Genomic DNA, 21,596 nt, shown 5'->3' on the forward strand with positions numbered 1-21,596 from the left:
TTTCCTCCAGACTATTCCTTATGTTCTTATTAGCTTGTTAATTAGCATATAAAATGTGCTGAGAGAACAATCATAAATAATTCCTTTCTCCTTCAGGACAAACAGCATATCCTTTGGCCTCAGCGATCAGAGTGCATGAAATCCTTTCCCAAAATTCCTGATCCAGAAGAACTGCCAACTTATTTCCTGCCCCCAGAAAACAGGGGATTCAGGCAAGTGTTGATTTTTAAAAATGATATTTGTAAATTTTCATACTAATGTCTTAATGAGAATTTTCTTTCTGGAGAGGATAGACACATTTAGTAATCAATAACACAGATGTGTTTGAACCTCTTTCTCTGACCATGGCGCATAAGGGAAGGTGAATACACAAGGTAAATACATTAAATACCCTGAGGCTTCTTTTGAAAAGAAACAATCTTCAAACTTGTGATGCTTTTGAAATCAAAATTTAGTTTAAAAAAATTCGGCATTTTCTTTTTCAATTACCTATTTAGTCCTAACTAATTACATTCCTTGTTAGCATAGTATGAGAACCTTCTGTGTCTTGTCTCTGTATTGTCCATTATTTACAGGTGTTCTGTGCTTAAAAATGGGCAGCAAACACCTTATTTGTTGACGATTTTTCAAGAGTAGAGTGTCCTTGAACTCTCCTCGTTTGCAGCTCATGTCTCATAGCAGTCTACAGTATGAGGCTTGACAGTTGATCTGTAGCTGTACGTTTATATGTCTGTGACGTGCAGCACATTTGTCTTGGTTCTTCTTTTTGCTAGAATCCAGCCAGTCCTGAGTATGCCAGAAGATACTGTTGGGCATGGAGAAAACCAGGCACCAGACTGTTCTTCAATTACTGATGCTCGTAACAACGAATCTCTAAACATACTGGTCAAGGAACTAGACAGTAACCTAGATTTGAAATTCAAGATGCCAGATGATCAAGCGAAACAAGTGAGAGACTCATTGATTCTCTTCTGTTTTAAAGTTTTCATGTTTATTGCCTTGAAAGTCTTGCTGGGAATATCAAAGGTTTTGTATATTTAAAAAATTACTTGATAATGCAAGCCAATCAGTAGTTCTGAAAAAAGGGGAGCAAGTGCTTTCTAATAGGGCTGGAGAAAGGGAGAACTTCTGCTCAGCATAAGACTTGTCTGACTTCTTTCAAATGGTGACCAAAAGTACACAAAATACAAAATTTAATTGGCTATTTAAATTACTGCTTTCTTTAAAAATTTCTAACAGTCATTTGACATGATTCATTTCTTGGGGGTTTCCAGTAACTACTGTATTCCACCAAATTGGTAACTTGAGGCTGAAATTAGTCCTTCCTATTGTTATCTGAGGATTCGCTGCTATAATCATTACATGTTTGCAACATCTACTTAGACAAACTTTTGCTTTGGCTTTTTTCCCCCTTTACTAAAGGGACGACTTAAGGAATTGAGACTTGAAAGACCCATGTAGATACATACTGCAAAATTTCTTCAGTTGTTTAGAAAAAAATAAAAATCTTTGTTGTCCAGGTCTTGCGTTCTCGTATCAACAATCAAAATATTACACAGGCGAAGATAGGAGCGTTTCTAGATCATGCCATCAAAAAGGTATGTCAAACCTGTAGCATGAGATAAATTCAGAATACTTATTTGAGGCTTGCATCTGTACTTCCAAAGAATTCAGTCAGTGATGTGCAAGAAATAAGCTTATTTGCTGTCTGTCACTGAGATGGAACTAACTTAAAAATCCATGTTTACAAGTAAAGCACAAGCATGTAGAGAAGTATCCATTTAATTTAGCTTAGTGTGGACCGAACAGCCCTGTAGTTACTTGTTCTTGTTGTGACTGCAGAACATGGAGCAGCAATATGTTACCTAATCCTGGCAGACATTTGCTTAACTGACAGAAATAGCTTGGAACTACTCCTCCAACTTTCACCCCTCCCTACCTGCCTGCATTTTGCTCTTCTTCCTTCTCCCTCCTACTTGGCCTTCCAGTCCTAACTCCCTCCAAAGAAACCAACCTCTGTCACTCTTCTGTCAGGATAATTAGCACTCCAGGGCAAAAAATGTACATCTGTATAAGACCCTCCATCTTGCGTGGGGCCTTTGAGAGTCATCACGATTCAAATGACAAGAAGCTTTGAGATGAAGGGTGACTCTTTTTGATGTGTCAAGCGGTTATTTCTCAAATTAACTCTCTTGTACAAGAAGTGTCAAGGCAGAGTGTATGTATGTATTTGTTTCAGTCTAAAATCAGTACAATTTACTATAGGCATCTGTCTTATCCAGAAGAAAAATTAACAGTAGGAGTTGATTGCTTTTATTATGCCGTTCAGAACAGTCCTGTATGTGCCTAATGTCTTACCGTTGCAGTGCATGGATATTTTGTTTTTAACTGTAGTATTCTGTTCCCTTCATGCTAAAAGTCTAAATTTCTTATCATTTAGATGCTGATGTAAGAACTCTGTTGTTATGCCTGTTCTGCTAATGATAAACTTTGTTAAGCAGGAGTGCCACAGTTGGTATCTTTGTATTGGGAAAGACAAACTGCTAATAACTGCCTGAGAATTTAGTTAGAGAAGGGTCATTGAGACCTGTGTATGAAGTATAATTCAGTGAGGACTTCGGCATGAATAACATGCAAGTAATCTTATGTATGTACATTGCAAAATTGGGGTGATAAATACTCTCACAATTATAGATTACATGAGGGAAAAAAAAAAGTTTTGAAACCTTAAAATGACAGGAAATCTTGATGTTGGATATAGGACCTGAAAGTACATCTAGCTGCAATTTAAAAGCTGCCTGACCCTCAGATTGTAACGTTGTACATAGATCTGTATTAATGTAATTTTAAGACACTGAAGTGGCTCGCCAGTTTTGCTTCCTGAAATGAGCTAACCATTATTACTTCTATATTTTAAGGCATTTTGTGGTCATGATATAAGGCAGTCATAGGTGTAGAGTATGAGCAGTAGCTGCTACTAAATTACAGTTCAGAGTGTAAGTTGTGTCAGTTTGAGTAGGGTAGAGCAGATTGTGGTGACTGCTAGCAAATTACCCAAAGTGTAATCTCTATCTAGTTACTAAGGTAGTATACAAGGCTGAGTTTTGTTTCTTTCATACTGAAGAACAGGCAAATCTGTCTTCCTGAGACACCGCTCTGAGTATTTTGACCCTTTTCCCTGACTCCTACAGCCAGAAGATCCTCTGTGGCTTGTGCTTAATGAAGCTGGTTTGTACTGGCGTGCAGTTGGAAATAGCACCTTTGCTATCACCTGTTTGCAAAAGGCATTTAATTTGGCTCCACTTGAGTATCGGGATATCCCTCTGGTCAATCTTGCTAACCTCTTAATTCATTATGGTCTTCATTTGGATGCCAGCAGCCTCCTGCTGAAGGCTTTGGACGTCAATGCCTCTGAGGTAAGGCAATGGGTTTTTGTTTGTTCAGTGGTGAATGTCCTTTCCTTTATTGTTTTCTAAATCACGTTACTTACTTGTGATTACTTACCTGTGCATGCAGTTCAACTTCCAGCTTGTCATTTGCAACAGATGTTAAGTTTCATTTAAATTCTTGATCACACTGGAGGTGATGATGGTTGCTGAGAATATAAACATCTAGAGCAGAAGTTCTTCTGAAATAGGTGACAGACTTCTTGCGTCCCAAAACTTGTGTTATCAGCAGTGGTTCCGAGGCCTGTAATCCTAGTGTTTTGCCAGTGTTTTCCTCTAAAACAGAGATCTGTAATGCTATCAGCATTGTATCTTGATTTTTAAAAACCTTAGTGTAGTGTATATCTCAGCAGGATCTTTGGCTGTATAGACATCTTTCTGTGCCGTTTGACTTTTTATTTATACTGTTGTATTTGTCCCTAGATTTCACCTGTATACCTAGAGGAAGAGCTGTGTTCTAGTTGTTTAGATGACTTCACTTCCAACCATAGATTCAAAACAGATTTTTGTATTTCTGAATGGTAACTTTATAAAAGTTTTGTAGGTTGTTGCCTGTCATGTCCAAAGTTGTTGTATAAACTGTTTAAACTACTGAACTGGCCAGAACAATTGTGAAAAGGGTGTGAGGAGGCGTGGCAGGGGACACCTTTTCTCTAGCAAGTAATTTTGGTCTTATGTGTGAGATGCTTCGTAAGAAGTTCAAGTGGCACTTTCCTGTGGTTCTGCCACTGTAGTTAGATAAGCAAAGTGCTTAAATCTGATGGGCTGCCAGGCATCTAGCAGGTAAAACAGTTAAAAACAGAATAAACTTTTTTAATATACCATCCAGGAGCAATTTTGCAGTTGTTGGAAAGGAATCTAGCCCATTTGGGTGGCAGGTAAGAGTGCAAAAAGGAACTACAGAAAGCACTGTGCGTGAATGATGTGCACTTGAAAGGGACAGCCTTGGAGGGGAGGAGCGTGGGATCCTTAGGGCTATGCGTGTGTAGGGCTTTTCTTCAAAAATACAGGCAATTTCTACCTCATTACAATAACACCTACTTAAATTTTTTCATGCATTCTCAGTCCTGTAATACCTATTGTATCAAAAAATCTGGCAGGAGAGTTTGTACTTCAATAGTATTTTTTGGAATATAATGGAAATTAAATACAAATTAAAATAAATTACAGCTACAGGGAGTGAAGAATGTGCCATATTGACAAGAGCATTTAAAAAACCCCATTGTCAGCTTGCACCTTTTTCTGAATGGTGTTTAATAATACAAGCTAAGATGAATTTCAGAAATCTTAAGCTACTGATCAGTCTCCATGTTTTCAGATAATGTAAAATTATTTCAGTAGACAAAATGACTGCTAAGTTAAAATAGTATAGTCATTATTCTAGCATTATAATGTTAATTGCAGCAAATTACTTTGTGTAAGTGAAAGACTTCTTACTCTAACGAAATGTAGTGCTCTACTATGTGCCTTTATTAGAGTGCTAACTAAATTCTACACAGTGAAAAAGATGTTTGTAATTTGTACTTTAAAAAAAACAAATTCTTTTAGGGAGATTACTCAAAAGCAGTGGACAAAAATATTAAATTTTATAAAGAATTGAAGGTAAACGTAAATATATACTCCTAAGCTAGTGTGACATTGGTGTTTCCAGTAACGTAGTTCTGCTCAGGTTAGTCTTGAATGCTCTTGACAGATGAAATGCATCTGTCCTGCTAGAACACTAGGAATATTATGTTTTTGCTGACATTTAGTCGCTCTAAAATGTCTTCAAGCACTTCAGTTTAGTTCTTTGCTACTCTGCAGTAAGCATTATGTTTATGATGGGTTATATATAAGTATTTAATACTTCATTTCAGCCTGTGTGTATTTAACAGCTGATTTTCATTGTAGGAAGGTAGAATCTTGAACACAACCTTGTGTTGAAAAAGCTTACGTTCAGCACCAGCACATCAAGCTGTTAGTTCTCCATTCTAAGAATAGGTAGTCATTATTTAAGAAGTTTTCCATATTATTTCTAGCCAGGTTTGGGAGGTTGCGGAGAGACAGGGTTTTTTGCTAGTTGGCTTCACTTTTAAGCAGTGGATGTACTTATGCTGGGGTATATTGCTTTTCTCTTTGCAGCCCCTGACTTTTTTGAGCCTAGGAAATGCATATCTGGCTCTAAACAACGTTAGTGGAGCCCTGCAGGCCTTCAGACGTGCGCTGGATTTGACGACCAAGTGCTTGGAGTGTGAAAGCAGCCTGAAGATGATCCGCTGTTTGCAGTTTTATCCTTTTCTGTACAACATCACCTCTTCTGTGTGCAGTGGTAAGCAACTGCTGAAAGATGGACCACAAATGAAATAGTGGCTATTTAATTTGTCTTGGATATTGCACCTGAAATTCATGATTACCATTTTTCAAAGGATCTTCCCTTTTTCAGTATACTACTTTCTAAGGAACAAGGGTGAGACGTTGCTTTTAATGGAAAAGTTACAGTCCATTAAGAAGTGCTTTTGAGGATGACCTCTTAAATATCCTGCCACTAAGTGTATATCACTTCCTGAATGTGTCAGTAATACCTTAGCAGCCTCTCTGATGTCTTTTACTGGCACATGGGGAATGCTGGATGCAGTATTTATGGAAGCGCACAGCCACTACTGTTAGGCTACTCAACAGCCCGTTTGTTACATCCCTTCAGATTTTACAGTCAGATGGATATGCTTTCTTGAAGTTCAAGAATTGGGTGAAGAGCAGTTTAGTTTTAATTTGTATCTTTTCAGTGTGTTTTAAAAGTCATTTTCTAGTGTTCAGTCTTTACAGAATAGACTATATTGTGTCAATATTATTTTGTTTATATGGGTCTGTGTTCACAGCTCTTAACCTGCCAAAAATCTGAGAAGAATGACTGAACCCAATCTCAAAAAAATACTTGAAAAGAATTTGAGATAGAATACTTGTTGTTATTAGTTGTTACTTTTATTTAAAAACAAACAAACAAAAACAGCTCTTGGATGTGAATGCTTTCATTTCAGTGAAGCCCACTGGAATATTACTGGCGTTTTAGCTGTACTTGCATATGGCTCATCTGCTGCTCAGGAGCAATCTTGAAGAACGTTTATGAATGTATTCTGTAATCCTTTCTCAAATTGTTACTAAGGTACCTTCCCATCTAATCTTTCTTTTGTTTTTGAATGAAAACCTCACGAGAGAAACGTTTCTGAGATTTAGTATTGCGTGGACTTTCTCTGGATATTTTTTTTTTATTCCCTCTCCAGTGCAAAGACATAGAGAATCGTCCCCGGATTTAGCATCTAGATTTATGCTGTCTAAACATAGACTAAGGGACGTCATGTCTCCTAGTGCAAAAAGGATGATGCTGTTGCAGGTGAAATTCCAGGACTATGCCATTAGAATAATAGTATCTCTTCTGGCCTTATGCATTTTTCATCTGATTGACAGCACATCAGTTGTGCAGAGGAATTAATTCTACTTGGCTAAATGTAGTATAGTAAGCGATTTGTGGCCCACCTGATGGGTCTCTTACTGTTTTCCATAATGTCAACTCTAACACTGGTATGTTTCATTGAATCTCTTAACATCGTATTGCCCTTCTCTTAAAAATCCTAAAGATACTGTAAGCAGTAGTGGGACTAGCACATTTCATCAGAATGAATTTCATCACTTTCACTGTTCTGGAAAAAAAAAATACAATGTTTGTTTACTCTTTATCAAGATCTTCTTTGCAAATGGCTGTTACTTAAAAGGGTAAAATTGTTCAAGTGAAACCTTAGTAATAGCCACCCTATTTTTAATTAAGCAGAAAGTAATTTAGAATTGTATTCACAGAACTGAGATGGTGATGAGCAATGGCTGTATTTGAACCCAAAAGTGATCTTTCTTTTCTTTTGTATGCTTTTGTTCCTTAAACTTGTAATACTTAAAAATATGCTTATCTAGTTTGGCCGATTCTTGGCTGCTATTTCCATTGATTTCTGATCCACGATGTTCCTTTTGACTTCAACTATTACTGCATATGCTGTTCAGGAAGCTTTTGTTTCTCAAATGTGAGGAGAAACTCATATGGAAAGTGCTTACGGGAAAAGTGTTATCTTTCCTTTTTTGTTAGCTTGGCCACAGTTTAACAAAGGGATTGTAAAAATATTCATCTGGTACATTGGAGTTGATTTTGTTTATTATGGAATCTGTGAAGCTGCTAAATCAAGAGGGAGTAAAAGATGCCTTAGCATGTTAATTTGGTGGATACATTTCAGTATTCCAGTAACTAAGTATTTTACTCTATATTTATATTTTTGCCTTTTTCTGAGACTCTTCCTGTCTTAATATTTCTTTTTTTCATTTCTATTTATAATATCCTTTAGGTTGTCTTTTGTCTGAGTGCAAGAAATCTGACAAATAGTGTAAATGTTCTTTGTACATTCTTGTGCAGAGTGTAAAATAAACATTCTGGCTAATTCAACCTTGATGATGACTTGTGGTTTAAGTCAAAACTCAGAATTCAAAAATGGAAAGGCAGATTTGTCTATCTTATTTTCATAAGGTTTGGGAAAATATTTTTCTCCTCCATTGTAAACTTTGACTGACTCGAGGGGAATTTTTACAGGCTGTATGAAAGTGAGGATAAGTCTCCAAAACCAGAATTATTTCTAGAATGCATACCCAGAAATCACACTTCACACATAAAAGTATCCCGAAATTTTGGGAGTTTTCTGTTCATCCTTCAGTCCAAAGAAAACATTTGAAAAGAGGTTATAAGTTTGAATTTTACATATATAATGCAATAATATATACAATCATTCAACCACTACATAGAATCTAAAAAATGCAAACTGTATTCAGATGCTAATATTTAACATTAATTGTTGCATTTTCAGTTTTTGTTAAAATGTTAATACTGTCTAGACTCAGAAGATTCATAAAGCAATGTAACCTGCTCTTGTTTGGCTCTGTCACAGACTGGAAGGCACATTTTGATGACAAGATGCAAACTAAAATACTACTTTCACACACCTTTCTGAACGGGACTTTAGGTGGATCAAGTGTATGCTCAACAGTCCCATTATCACTAGGTTGTTACTTCGGGAGATTTTCACAGCCTTTCAGATTGTGTTGCTGAGTGGAAATATCTGATATTGAATTTAGTTCCTCCTCTTGTCATTATGCACTTGATGGCATGTCATAACTGTTTATATCCTCTTAAGATGAATATATTCTGAAAAATTTACCAAGAAATTGGAATGACAAACATTTTCTCTGGTTTTAATATCTTGTTTTGATAAGTATTAATTAAGTATTTCTGAAAGTAACAGCAGTAAGGCTGCCTGTGCTCTGGGTTGTAGGCCCATGTGATAGCTGTGGTTTTGCTTCGCCTGTCAAAAACCTCTATTCACAAGAAGTGAACTAACTAGTGAGACACGGAGTTCCTTGCCCTACTGCCGTGAGCCATCGGCAGAATCCAGCAAATGGTCAGTGGGAGTTATATGCTAGCATGGGATGAAACATAGGATCAAAAATCTGAATGTGTAGTCTGGTTTTTTTATTACACTATGTGCCTGGTGTCTATTTCAAGTAAGTGAAACAGGAATTTTCTCAAGCATGTTGAGACATTTGCAGTTAGCACAGGACCTTGGAAGTGTAATACACTAGTGCTGACTTGTTAGATGCTTGGTTTTATGGTCCTATCTGTACTATTGCCTGATAACTTTTTTTTTTGCTAACATACCTCTGTTCTAGATATGTTTATATTTCAGAACTAAATCACTTCATGCATGTGAGTACAGGTATTTAAAGACCTCAGACCAACACTTTAATATTAAACTTTTGCCTCTTGGATTGATGTTTATGTAATTGTTTGTTTTCATTGTAAAAGGATTTCTAAATCTGCAAAGATTTTTGGTGGGTTTTTTCTTATGGAGGAGGAAGGTGAAGTGTCTAAAATTTAATATAACTACATCACCTATGACATGTATTTAAGGTAATTGTAGGAGTTCAGTCAGTTGCAACTATTATGGATTAGTTATCCTAATATATAGGAGACTATAGTAGTCTATATAGTCTGTATATAGACCATGCAGTGCTATGTATACCTCCATTACTTGGACCAACAGCCCACATACTGCCAAATAACAGAAAATCATTGGAAGACTTGATTGTTACGGGATTATCCTGTGGTGGTCCTTCTAGAGGGGGCTTGGCTGTGTTAAGGGCTTGGCTGTGGGATGATCAGTTGTTACCTTACGGGCAAGTCAGTTCCTGAAGCATATGGGGTAGCAGAAACTTTGTTGCTTGACAGATACCTAAGCAGCCACATGTGACACAGGAATAGCAGGATGGAGAGATTTGTGTAACAAGTGTAAAAAACTTAAGGTGAAAAACATGATCAATTCTCAGAGCTGCAGAAATTAGATACTTGGGCTCTGTGCTGCTCATTAAACTAGTAGAGAAAGCCAGCATTGTTTTTCCTAATATTGCAATGGTGCACTGCCGAGTTTTGTTCTGCACACCTTTTTGGCTTAGATTACAGTTGCTTTTATCATGTGATAAAGTCTGTAGAGGAATATCCAGCTAAGGCCTAAGGGATTGTTCCTGTGGCACTTGTGTAGCTGAAGTGAACATTCATTCAGATATTGTCAAGCTTTCTTAACATGGTTACAATATGCTAGAAGTATGTTTTTAGTGTGATGGTCAGCTGGTTGTTAAAATGTGCTGATTTGTTAATTGCTATTGCATCGGACTTTTCCTTATGTGTGTAAACAGAATTGCTGCTTGGACAAGCAGAAGTCATTTGGGCTCAAAATATTTTTATCTGACTGTAAGCACCTACCTCTCACTGACAGTTCCAGTTCATTCTGAGCTCACACACTTCACATTCTCTTAAACAAGATCAAAATTCAAAATTTTAAGATTTATTAATGGACTGATGGTATTCAAAACACAAAGCACAAGATTATTTCAAGCTTCAAGTTTCTTTGTCCTGTCTTTCATTACTTTGCAGCATAGTGCTTTGACAAAAAAGCTTTGTTGTGCTTTGTTGAAAGTAGAGACAGTGTGAGTACCTTATGAGTGTATGTGCATGTCATCAAGATACCCAAATGTTTTGTTGTAGTTTGTGTGTGTGTTTGCAGAAGCAATACATCCTTACTTTATGACTTAGTTCTGTAGTGTATACTGTAATAGCTTATTGACCCGCTTAAAATATGGTTTTAGTGCCCTCTGGTGGTACAAATACCCTATACAACACGACCTCAAAAGTGGTTTTATTTCGTCTCCTTCTTAGAATAAAACGTGGGGGAAATATATCTGATGTTTTGGGTGTATGGATTTTCATTTGTCTCTGAACACTTAAGTTTTTACGAAGTTAAGAAGCTTAGACCTTTCAGCAAATTGACCTGGAAGGGAAAAGTTGACCTGAAAGGAGAATCTCTGCTTGAAACTCTTACTATTAAGCTTATGGACAGACTAAATTACTTGCTTAAATCGAAGTCACAGTTTAACCCTCTCACCCTAACTTGACATCTGCAGTCACTTTGACTTTTGCAATCAAGTTCCCCATAGCGATTTCAGATATACAAACACTAAGCAAAAAAAAAAATTGTGTGTTAAAACACAGAGATGTGAAATACTTTGCATTTTTAAAAGCATCTTTCACTTATTCAGTGATCCCCTGCAAGTCGTGATTGGTCTTGAATAGTCCCAGCAAGGAGCCTGCTAAGTTTTGTTTCCATTTGCTGTAGCATGAGATGCTTTTAGACTTTTTTATCATAATAGCATTTTAATTTCTTCCTTCTCAAGCTGCTGTTCCCCCAAGGAATACTCATCACGTAGTGGGTAGAAAGAGGGGATCTTTACTCTTCATTTTTAGTTTAATCTTGTTTTAATTGAAGCAAAAGGTCAGGATCTATAGCAATTGTATGGGATTCTGAACTGCATGCTGCTGTGTGTTTAAAACTCGGCTTTTTCTCTCTTTGACTTGTGCGTAAAGGCATAATTCTCAAGTGCTCCTGGGCCTTATTTAAACTACCACAAATGTTAGTACTCTTATTTATCTGATTGTATTAATGAAAGCGATGGGATCTGTGACCATTCATTTTCTTTGCTGCTTTTAATCTCTCTCCATTGCCTTATGGGAAAGTTCATCTGTATAAACAGAGTAGTCAGCCCCAGGAGGGTTTTGAAACAAGCAGGATTCTATGAAACTTGCAAACAGCTTGTCAGAGCTCTCTGAAACACATCGTGGCAAATCATCATTTAATAGCATAGAGAAAGTGGATTCTGCCTTAAACAATAGCCGTGCCCAAACTGATGTTATCATTTGAAGTTAAATGCTCAATTGCTTATTTCTACCCTTTACAATGCACATGTCTGCCCCCGTGTGTCTATTGTTCACCTTGCAAGTTCCACCTGGGATCTGAAAATCAAGCTGGATTCTTTCTCTCTCAAGCATCTCTGGCGATGGAGATCATGCAGTGGCAATCCACCTGAAAGATCTGTTGGTGCTGCACAAGTGGAATCTAGGTCACTGTATTTGGGCTCTGCAGTGCTAGGGAGAGTAAGTGGAGATTAAATTCTACTTGTGTAGAATGAACACTGAATGCAGGTAGGTGGGAGATAGGAAGAATGAGGACTGCGGTTTGTCCTGTTGGAAGCAGATATTCCCAGGGGATGGAGATGTCAGGAAATGTCAGATGTGCCTCTGAATGGGAGATCCTGGTGAAATTTTATGTGAGAATGTGTTCTGTGGGATTAACGTGACTCAATTGTTCTTTCATTTTTGTGCTACTATTTCTGCGGAAGTCTAGCAAGGGAAGAAGCAGTTCCTGCCATCCAACTTTGCTGCTGGAATCATGGCATTACTAGAATTTTAGTGCTGTGATCTGGAAGACAGTTGACCAGATGCAGGCTTTTTGATACTTTTTGCTATTTGATTTGGTGCCTGCTGTATAAATCAGATCTTTCCCTGAAAAGCATTTGTCTAGCATCTTGTGAGTGGCTGAACACAGATGAAAGTGAAGGAACTTGCCCTGATAGTGCCATGCCAAGCTCACTTCGAAACCTGTCTTTCCTCACTAAATTTGCATGTAGTTTTCTTTCTATGCAGAGATGTGTAGATTGAGATTCTTAAATTTAAAAATCAAGGGATGTGATACAATGTTAAACATGGTATCTTTAGCTACAGCACTCTCCAAAGGCTGTACATGCACTGCTCGTGCACATTGCTTCCAAGCTGTCACTTGCGGGAAAACTGTTAGGCGTTTTAAAGGTTTCTGTAACCAGCAAACAAAGCGTGCCATCTTAAGTATATCTGTTGCTCAAATATCATTCGCTTTTGTGTTTGTTAAACGTGCTAATGGGTGAATTTGGTCTACAGCTTCTTCTTGTGTTAGCATTAGGTGATTTCTTTACATCATGCAAAGTCTGTTTTGCTAGCTTATGTACTTACTCTGCATATCTGCAGCATGACAGTGTACCTAACAACTTCTCCCAACAGTCATCAATCTCGCTTTGCATCGTGCTCTGTTAAGAATGGTATGCCTGCAATAGTTAGTGTTGTATGTTCATTCTGTCTTTTCCCAGCATCAGAAGGTGACAGGCTAGCAGAGGAGGGAGAAGAAACTCATGACCTCAGCTGCAGGAGTGACTGAGGAAATGGGGATAGCGTGGTGGATGGGAGTTTAGAATTGTAGGAGAGTTCAGTGAGAGTTTACTGATGCAAATCTATTAAGATATGAAGGAAAAGCAGTACAGTATTAAAGTAAGAATGACGTTTCCCTTTTTTGTCTGCTGTTATAATGCAAGTGATTCTTCATGAAGAGTTATCTGGACCTTCAGTTACTTCAGCCTAACTGCATGCTACTGTAGGAGGAGGAAGATCATCAGGGGTTAGAGTGAAAGGGAAAACGTCTCTTCCCAACTAAATTTTTCAAAACCTGATACCTTCTATTATCAGATGTATTGACTTTTCTCTGCAATGTTTTTGGTGTTTTTTTGTGATAGGAATGTAGAGAAACCGAGACGTGTTTGCTGCTGTCTGCGTCTTCATCTCTCTTTAGGAGGCTGCTTTTGCCAATAATGGTTTCTTGCATATAGCTGCTAAAAATTCTTACTGAACCTGAATAGTGTGCCCTGCCTAGAGCTGGACCTTTGAAAAAGGTCCAACAACTGCATATGTTCAACAGCCTTTTTAGGAGAAATAGTAGTTCCACAGCTAGATCTCCAGCAAGATGTAGTTGCACAAAGAACTTCATAGTAAAGCTGTACAGACCAAATTAGTGAGTTGGTTAAAGTATCTTTGGAAGAAAAAGAACATGAGGTCCTCACGTGGGGTAGAAAACACAGTGTGTGGTTTAGTGTCAATAACAACTTGCCAAGACCTTGAGGACTGTATTCACTTGACTTAAATCTGAGAACTACAATGTGGTGATGTATAGCCTTAGCCTGTAATGAGTCATGTTGAGATTGTCTCAAAGCAGCATGCAGTGCCATGTGCTGAGATTAAAATGAGCACTGCATGCTGAGACATGGAGCCAGGCACTTAACTACCCCTGACCTGTCTACTTTATTGATTTGGTTTTTTCCTTTTAAGGGTGGTTGCCTGGTTCATGTGAGTTTGTGTTGCGCTCTGACTGTCCTCAGAACTTCATATCTATCATCTGTTCTGGCTACTAGTGACTGAAACTAGGACAATTTGAAAGTTTCCCTAGAGGAAGAGTTTGATGCTTCTTGAAAATAAATCTCACATGTAGAAGTCACCGAGCACAAGCCTTTGTCTTCAGAACTTACATGTGCTCGTTTCTTTTGCTCTCTTTCCCTCTTTTCCCAAAACAAAATAAAATTCAAGCTATTCTTGAGACACAGGCTGAAATTCAGACTGGAGTGCTGCTTACCCTTCCTACTCTGTATGTTGGACCTGGGTCCCCTGAAGGAGACATTTTTTAGTGTCCTTTATCCACTGACAGGATTGGAAAGTTTAAATTTAGATGTTCAGGTGTTTCTATATTTTGGGCCCTATTCCCAGGTATCATAGAGCAAGTTATTGCTTCTAGATGTGCATCATAAAAAAATATAAAAAAAAAAAGCTCATATTTTAGTGGGTGGTGAGGAAGGAGGAGAGTTATCAACCTCATTGATTTTCCCCTCACTGTTTTAACTGTGGAAGACGTGTTGGACAGGGAGATGGAGGGCAGTTGACATTTTCTACTTTGTTATAAACTAGTCTACTGAATTCTTCAAGATGTTTTGCATGCATGTCCCTTATTAAACTGCATTGCGTTTTAATTTAGATATGTTTGTCTTCCTTTTTATTTTTCTTCCGTGTTTTATTTATCACTTCTTTATATTCCATAAGGAGAATGTGTGTCTTTTCATCAGGGACTGATCTGTTATGCAGCGGTGAGGTATGTCTCTCACTTAATACGAACAAGAAATCTGATTATGTATTGTTGGCGTTTGTATATTTTGAAAGGTTTAATCAGAACTGCTGTAGGGAGACATAGATAATCTTTAAATCTATAGCTAAGCCAATTTAGAGGCATCTTTTGGCTACAAATCAGATTTTAAAACTATTTGAATGAGAACAGTAGTTTTACTGGATGATCCTCTTAATTGAAAACCTCTTGTTGGAATAAATAATAAAAAAAGAACTTTTCTGTGCTTGAGTCTGCATTTTGACCCTCTATATCATCATCCTCTTGTTTGCTCTGCATCAAACCAAAGCTTGTTATGTAGCACACTCTTCCGACTACGCGATTTTTAGCGTGCCCCTCATCTTTGAAGGAGGACCACTGACCGCTTATCTAAGGGAGGAATTCAGAGAAGAAGGAGGAATTTACGAAAATCAACTTGTAAAATGCGCTACATGGCTTTTCATTTTTTGTTCTCTGTAGTTAGTTTTTATTTTTCAGTTAGCAGTATGTCCTGTCCTTTGAAAATGTTTATTTTTTATCTGTAGCTTCCAGTTCTGCAAAGGAGGGTTTATATTAAAGGAGAAAGTTAAAAATGAACAGTGTTTCTGTGGAGGGAGAAAACACACCAAAAACCCTGTCTAAATTTTGGGCGCTACACTCATTATTCTCTGTCACTACTTATATTGATACAAAACTTGAAATACTTGACCAGAGCGGGAACTTTATGACAATCTGGCCTTTGTTTTTCCAAAATAATAGCTCTGATGATATGTGGATAGTAGATAAATATTTTTTTTTAGTGATTTATGCAGTATGTTACAACTCTAAAAGGTACTGGCGATACACTTGCGTTACTGTTATGAAGCCTCATTGAAACTGGCAGTGATACTAATGATGGGTTCAGAGAGAGCGAGACTGAACGCTGAGCAGGCTGTTTGGTGTTTGGCTTTTCAGGTCTTCAGCAAAGGTTCAAAAATTTTTATGCTTTTGCAGACATAGGTTGCCCATCTGCTTTGTGTCTTTCCTGGGTCCTATTGTGCACAGTTAATATGCAGTAGAACTTGTATTTCTCTTCAATTAAATGTAGAACTATCAAACATTCACAGGTAACTATTGTATAGGCAGGTAATTATGATTAAGCATAGTTTTCTTCGCCCTTTACTTCCCTGCTCAGTTTGTCATTTTGATAATTTTTCACTAAGAATAAACTGGGAACTCTTTGATTATTTTTTTTCTTACTCTTGTCTGCATAGAAAGTGCCAGATTTTCTTTGGTGTTGCTTCTAGAGCACACTGCTGTCTTGCAGTTCAGCAGTTATGGCTTGTGACCTTTCTATAGTGTTTTGATGACAATCATGTTGAGTCTTAAAGGGTTTGCAGTTTCTGCTTTCAAAGCTCAGTAGTGGGATTCATTTTGAAGTGTAAATATATATTTTTTTCATGAAAAGGGTAAGAAAAGGAATGCATTGCTTTTTGGAGAAAAACCTGAATAGGACCGAGTTAATTTATAATTAAGGTGAGCAGAACAGAAGTTGCCACTAAAGATAGATCTGGTTTCTAGTTACTGCTCATCCTTTTCCTTTTAAAATTCATCTCAAAATAACCAAGACGGCTTATTTTTTTTTCCCTTAGCAAATATTTTGCAATCAAATATCTATCTGTTCATATGTGATTGGAATAACATAGTTGCTGTTAATGGTGTTCACCTTGTAACATCAAGGTAATTTGGATATGCAGTGTGTTAATCACCACTGTTAACATTGCCATCGAAGTTGAAGCTCGAGTTTTATGTTGTCTGAGGGATGGTCTCTCAAACAGCACTTCCCCATACACTGCTCGGGCTTGTGAATGTCATGTTGTGGTGAAGCCACTGTGGTGCACAGAATAAAGACAGTTCTTCAGGTGCTAGTGAAGCCCAAATTTTCGTGACTGAGATCCCAATAATTTTAGATGCACAAAGACTTCTGGTAGGTAAGTTCATTCATTTCCAGATTCTTTTGTGAACCCTGGTATGTTATATTGCATGTGACATGAAGCACTGAACAGGACTTGTTCTGTAAAAGCAATGGGTGACAGACAATATACTGGTTTTCCGTTAAATTTGTATAGTGGATGTGTTTTAGCCTAATTCTGAATGTGCAATATCACCTGAGCAGCGAGCACCCCTAAAAGCTTCACATGACCAAAGAGCCGCATTAATTGTTACTCATTTTCACATAGAAAAAGTAAAAAGAAGACTGCTTATTGTGATGCACTGCTCCTGAAGTATCTGTAGATTAAACTATTCACAGGGATTAAAACCTCTTTCCTTTAAGCTCAGTGGTACGTCATTTCTGCTATTAAAAAAGGAGAATTTCCTTCACTGAATTTCACTGTGAGGAATACTGGTTTTGAGTGTGCATCGAAAAACAAGAATGGAGTTAATAACTCCTGTTAGCAGCTTGGTTTCAGTTTGTTCTGTACTCTGACAACTTGGGCATTAGGCTGACTTATATCTGTTTTAAACAGGGTTCTCTCTTTGTGTTGTTTAACTGTAAGGGACCCATCATGTAAGTGACACCTCCAGATAACTTGCATTTTGCATAACCTAATGCAAGTTGCTGACTACAGCAATAGTCACTTGATCCTTGTAATTATTCGAGAGATAATCCAGCTCTACTTATTCCAAGTAGTAGTAAATTTTAAATATCTTGGCTTCTAATTTTGATGCATTATTGTGCCATTTTAATTTTAAATATGTACCAAAATTTAAGGAAATTCGTCTCATTGTAAGAAGTTACGGGCCATTAATTTTCTTAAACCAAGTGTGTTGGAACATAGGTGGTGGAGTTAGGAATACCATATTTCGCAAGCTCTACACTGACAAACAAAGAATAAAAAGTCAGTAAAAACTCTGTGTTGACTGAAGACATTTGGCAATAATTTTTCATTCTTATTTCCAGTGCTGTTGATGACATGAAATCATCCATCTTAAGTTTGTATATAGGAATCAAACAGTGAAAACAGCTACTGAGGCCTGGTTCTCTATGCTAGATGTGTCATGAGACACAGACAGTTACAGTGACAGTTAATTTGAAGTTTTAAAAGTAGTCAGTGCCCTCTTTAATAGTGGTGTTGATTACTGTCAAGACCTTCCTCAAGGTTCAGCACTTCCATGTGTTGTAATGTGAGCACTGGTTGTTCATCTTTTCTCTTTTCCATACTTCTCATGTTTCTTTCCTTGCTTTGGGTAAGTGGCTTTCAGCCTGAGGATCTGGAGTCACCTTGATTGGCAGAAGTTTGCTCTTAAACAAACAAAAAGCGCACACATCATACCAGAAAAAGGTTGTATATAATAAGGGAAGTTTGTAATTGCTTCCAGGTGTGAATTTTCTGAGAAATGTGGCAAGATGTTCAAGTATGGTTCAGAACAAATTTTTGTTATGCCTTTATATATAGAGCACGTCTTCAACATCAGTTCTTCTTCCTTGCTACAGATGTCAACACTCTTTGTGTTTCTCTCCTTATACTAAGTGGATTTCAACTTAAGAAGTTTGGAATCATCTAAACCCTAAACAAGAACTTCAGACTACCTTTTTGTTTGGGTTTTTTTAGGCCTACCAGCTGCACTAGATATCACAGATGCAGTGGATGTTGGAGAAGGGTCCTGAAAATGAAGGTGGTTAATGATCTAGCACCTTTTCTACGTTTAAAAGGTGTATTGTGCTAATGCTGTTCAAGTGCATTCACATTGGCCACAAGAAATTATAAACTAGAACAACATGAGAAATAGACGCTATTACTGTATACTTCTGAGTTATGCTTTTAATCTCCAAGATCTCAATGTTTCAGTTTAGAGTTTGTATTTGTTTTTTTCTATCCAATGGATTTGCTTTATAATTTGAAAACACTCCTCTTTTTTTCCTCCCAATTTCTACATTAACCTGGCACAATCAAACTATTTATTTGTGTTATTTCCAAAACTTAAATAAAGGCTCAGACACTTCTTTTGTGTCATCACTATAGCATCTTTGTTTCACTGCCTGGAACAGAGTAACCAGGTCTCAGAATACACAAGGAAGGACAGTCTGATCCACTTTCTCTGCGCTTTCTTAGCTCTGCAAAATCAATAGGAAAAGTGGCAACAGCTGCTCTCAGAAAAATAAATGAACAAGAAAGGGATCCTTGTCTAGCAAGTTTTCAGAGTGGGGTAAGCTGAACTGATCAAGTACTATGAATTAGTTTTAGACTAATAAGTTTTGTAGCTGCGATATTGCTGTGTCAGGACTTCACACCTAAAATCCACATATGCATATTTAGGCAACTAGAGTATATGTGAAATATTAATAAATACTACATAGCTGAGCATTTGTAGGGTGGCAGTCACTTTAAGTATTTCGATGATACAACTGATGTTCTACAGCAAGCAAATGTGCTTGGAGTTTGGGGCTACAGTGTTCCCTTGCTGGTCTGGCACTCTTACCTGGTGGTCTTTCTGTTGGTCTTCAGGCATCCAGCTGATATTTAACTGTAAAATTCTGACTTGCAGTGTTTCAGTACCACCAGCTTCATGGTACACTCATCAGAGATCTTGAACTTACGCTGTTTTTTCAACCAGCGTTTTCTTTTTCTCCTGCGATGTCAGACAACTGAAAGTAGCAATTTGAAAGAATTAGGTCACTCAGGTTTCTATATATAGCAGCTCTCAGATCCCAAGAAAGCCAATACTCTCATCTAGTCTGTGTTTAGCTGTGTTTGTAAATTAATATTAACAGAGCTGGTCTTAAGTAGATTTTACATGCCATCATGGTTTTTTTTTTCCTTCTGCTTGCTATTTCTAACTTTTTTCTCTTTTTCCTTTTTTATTTCAATTTGAAATAGTTGTTTTGCAGCCCCTTTGCCTTTTTTTGTTTATACTGCTGATGAGTTGACCTTCAGCAAAGCAAATTCTGGTCATCACTTTGCTGTGAAGCAATTGACTTGCATCAGAATCAGGCTGGTTTGATGTCAGGCAGGGGGACTAGTTTCAGCCTTAGGGTTCTGTGAACATCATTTCTCATACATTAAACATGAGGATCTCCATATAGTGAAGTGATTTTTTTTTTTTAATTAAACCAATTAATTTTTTATTGACAGCATGGGGGTGGTAGGGAGGAGATTAAAGAAATAGTCAGTGACTGGTGGAGTAAGAAAGGTAGAGTATAACTATATAGCAGATTTTAGAAGACTTTATGAAGTGAACTGCTTGTGTGTGTTGTATACACATGTACACACACACACATTCATAAAATAACATTGACTTCTTTTACATACAACAGAAAAGGTAGGGCAAGGAATGTTTTTTGCAGAGAGTATATGAATATACTTGTTTTGTTTGATTTTGGTGACACTCCCCCACCCGCTGAAAATACTGGTCTGTTTCTCCTCCAGAGATGCCATGCTAGTGTTCACAGACGCAAAAGGGGAAATCATACAGCAAAAAGCTATAGTTTCAGTTTGCCGAGAAGTGGTAGATCACCCATACAGAGGAGTCCTCTTGTCGTGATGGCTTGATAAGCAAGACTGGAAAACATTGTTTTGTAAAATAGGATCATTGCACGGAGAATGGAGGAGTCACTGATCTACTTTATTCACATTCTTAGTATTTTATGCTGGCATTTGAAAAAAATAATGCTTTCCATATGCATGGAGCAATACAATTTGCATTCATGAGGGTAAAATGGGGTACATGCTTGAGCATTTAATTTAAGCTTTCTTTCATACGCTATGTGCTTCTTGATTTATTTGTATATGTATGCTATTTTCACTCACAAGTGTTTGAAATAAAGGAAGGAGGGACTTGAGAGCAGCAGCTTTGTACAGGGAATATGGTTTTATCCATGGGTTCATAGGCAGGAGCCCTGGTCCACGTCTCGATCCCACTACTGTGCAGTGGGGTTTGGAGCAGCTCCCAGCCTTTTGCATGCATAGGAACCCTGTCTTTACCTATGTGGATCTGGTTGTCAGCTGAGTCAGCAGCTCACTAGACACTTCTTGCCCTGGAAGACTAGGAAGTAATTATTAGTAGAAAATAGAAGATCTTTAATTAAAATGTATTTAATATCAAAAATGTTGCTGTAGATCTCAAAGTTGCAGGTGTCTACCCTTTAAACACTCTGAAAGCTTAACAGTGTCTTACTGGAGGATGCTCAAAGGCTAGTGTTGCAAGTTTGCACTTCTTTTTATCTGCTCATTATTGGCTCTACATCTAGATTTTTCCAATGTTTATTCCTAGATCTTTGTGTTTGATGGAATCTATGCCTGTGACCTCGCCACAGAATTATTAGATGTTAAATTTTCAGCTGAATAAACTTCTGAATTTTGCACAGATTAATATCTGTAGGTTGGGTCTGTCTGTTTAATGAGCTAGTCTTACCTCTGTACTGTCTGTTGCTGGCACCGAAGGCCAGAGCCTGGCAGTCACTTATCAGTCTGCCTTGACCCTTTTTCTCTTGCATGTAAGCACAGTGAGCTTTATATTGTCTAATTTCATATGGTAGACAACCTCCATGAGTGGTCACTAAAAATACGTCTTGGGAATGCTCATTGGAGTGGCTACCAGCACAATTTTCTATGTACTGTGCAACCTTTTCTCAAAAGATACCTGAATTTTCTTTCATCAGTAGTTCACAGTGTATACCTAATAATGCTGTTTCCTGTAGCTGTTGTAGGTACTATACTTTGTGAAGAGGCAGATCAGCTTTTTAATCACTGAATGAAGTCTTTGATAC

The 21,596-nt window shown here is 37.5% G+C and overlaps 1 protein-coding gene across 3 annotated transcripts in view; it reads left to right on the forward strand.

The window, feature by feature from the left end:
- Positions 1–21,596, forward strand: part of TTC17 (tetratricopeptide repeat domain 17) — a 57,484-nt gene that overhangs the window by 22,361 nt on the left and 13,527 nt on the right. For 2 of the 3 annotated variants that reach the window (XM_054066653.1, XM_054066654.1), the window contains exons 12-16: positions 97–212; positions 774–948; positions 1,521–1,598; positions 3,192–3,416; positions 5,568–5,754. In XM_054066653.1, the coding sequence (XP_053922628.1) occupies positions 97–212; positions 774–948; positions 1,521–1,598; positions 3,192–3,416; positions 5,568–5,754 (781 nt within the window). Of the gene's footprint in view, positions 1–96; positions 213–773; positions 949–1,520; positions 1,599–3,191; positions 3,417–5,567; positions 5,755–6,703; positions 6,788–21,596 lie in introns of all 3 variants that reach the window. The other variant, XM_054066655.1, reaches the window with a different exon arrangement.

This window comes from Cuculus canorus, chromosome 5 (assembly GCF_017976375.1).
Source record: "Cuculus canorus isolate bCucCan1 chromosome 5, bCucCan1.pri, whole genome shotgun sequence".
NCBI classification, from domain to species: Eukaryota; Metazoa; Chordata; class Aves; order Cuculiformes; family Cuculidae; genus Cuculus; species Cuculus canorus.